The sequence below is a fragment of the Benincasa hispida genome, chromosome 9 (genome assembly GCF_009727055.1).
Source record: "Benincasa hispida cultivar B227 chromosome 9, ASM972705v1, whole genome shotgun sequence".
Lineage (NCBI taxonomy): Eukaryota > Viridiplantae > Streptophyta > Magnoliopsida > Cucurbitales > Cucurbitaceae > Benincasa > Benincasa hispida.
Window position 1 is genome coordinate 21,061,383 of NC_052357.1, and position 2,063 is coordinate 21,063,445.

General features: G+C 31.1%; 1 protein-coding gene across 1 annotated transcript; it reads right to left on the reverse strand.

The window, feature by feature from the left end:
• Positions 1 to 202: 202 nt before the first annotated feature.
• LOC120084610 (mitogen-activated protein kinase kinase kinase 17-like) lies at positions 203 to 1,090 on the reverse strand. The gene has a single exon (XM_039040416.1). It carries the CDS (start codon positions 1,088 to 1,090, stop codon positions 203 to 205), a length of 888 nt encoding a protein of 295 aa, XP_038896344.1.
• Between the last annotated feature and the right edge of the window lie 973 nt (positions 1,091 to 2,063).

Sequence of the window (2,063 nt, forward strand, 5' to 3'; positions counted from 1 at the left end):
AAACTAAATCCTTAACTAAATCCAAAAATTCTAATAATATAATTGATCATATGATGTTAGAGCTAAGGTTATGCCACCATCTTTCTTTATAGTTTTCTTTTCTTGACTGCAATAGAGATCTTGAACTATGTCAAAGTCACTTATCTATTTATCTTGAGACTTTAGCTCAAAATAACATCTATAAAAATCCTCTTTCTTCAAACTATTCTATATCTGATAAATCAGGTAAACTCTGAGCCAGGAGCAACTCATCAACTTTATATTCTTCTTTAAGATAAGGATGTTTGAGTAGCATATTAGCCGTCCATCTTTGTTCAGACTTTTGATCGATACATTTTGAAAGAAAATCCCTTCCTTCTCTAGATAATTCTTCTGGAATGTCTGCTGGTAGATCCATTTGATTCAAAATCTTTTTCGCTAGTTGTCCCAGAGTTTTACAATCACTCCACACCGGCTTTCCAGAAATCATTTCAATTAAAACACAACCCAAAGACCAGATATCAAGTGAAGTGTTGATCTTACCAAAAAGAATGGATTCTGGTGACATATATTTTGGAGTTCCTCTAAATCTTGGTTTGGCATTGGTGGATATCACCACTTCCTCAAACTCATCACATTTCTTGGAAAGCCCAAAGTCAGCTATCTTCAACTTTACCTTGCCAGTATCATCAGGGAACACAAGAATATTATCTGGTTTGATATCGCCATGTACATACCCTCGCTCATGAATACAACAAAGACCTCTTAAAATCATTCTAAGATACTCTTTGACCTCAACCTCTGGCAATTTCTCCCGTCGCCTAATCAAGTCAGTTAGATTACCTCCGACAGCATACTCCAGTGCAAGGTTGTAAGTAACAGTATCAAGAGAGTCCCCTTCAAAACAGATACCACTCCCAACACGTTGAATAATTTCAGAACATCCATTAAAATTGAGCAAAATAGTTTCTTCTATCATGAGTGAATAAGCATATTCAACCGAAACTACTTTAAGAGCAACAAAATCAAGAGGTGCACTAGTTGACATTGCTAAGAATACTGTGCCATGAGAACCTTTACCCAAAACCTTCACTCGATTCCAATTAGACATCTCCAAAATTGAGAAGTAATTTCTCCCTTCCTTTTATATAGAATAACGTCTGCAAAATGATCAAAACCAAAAGGAAAAAAATGATCAACAAATCTGGAAATTAAAGAAAGCGATGAGAAAATATAATGTATGGGTTATAATTGTTTATACCTTCAACTGAGTGCTTCACCGGGTTCACCGGCAGAAAGAAAAAGAAAAAAGCGATTACGACAGAGAAAAATAATGGTTGAGAGAGAATAGCCACCAAAATTTTTAATTCAAATGAACACAAATTTTAGAATAAGGCGTGAAGTTCTTTTTATAAGTAGAGAGAATCAATCTCCTACCAGGAAAATAAATTTAAATATTTTAACTTATCCCTTTTTCTAATTTAAAAAGGAAAACTTATCATATCCCTTTCCCTTTTAATTTTGGACAATGTGTTTCAATTTCAATAAAGAAAATTCCAACAATTCCGATTTGAAGTTGTTCAAATTTCAAACTAATTAAATATCACAACCGGCTTATTTTCAATATTGAAAAAAAGAAAACAATATAATTAGAAGTTTAATTTTCGATTAATTTTATTGTTCATTTCCATGATAATTGGATTCTAACTAAGAAGATTCTGGGCTAATTTGAAAATATGAAATCAAAATTAATTTAATTTATACAATATTATGTTTTTTTATCACAATTTGGCCAAAGATCCTCGTAATATTGAGTCTAGACAAGTAATGGCTTATAATATTAATTGTTGGATATATATTGCTATGTGTTCAAGAGTGAGTTAAAAAAATTTCTAGTAGTATCTATTATATCTATATGTTCAAATTATGACTTTTTTTTGCTTATAAAGAATTACTTAGAGAGTATTTAAAACGTGAATTGAGTTACTAAGTTTTGAGTTATTTAGTCTTGAAAAATTACGGTGTATTTAGTTTAACTTCTCAAGTGTTTAATTTTAAAATAATTTTTGAAATGTTTAATTAGT

Coding starts and splice junctions, on each gene's coding strand:
- LOC120084610 (XM_039040416.1), bottom strand. CDS start 1,090: ATGTCTAATTGGAATCGAGTGAAGGTTTTGGGTAAAGGTTCTCATGGC.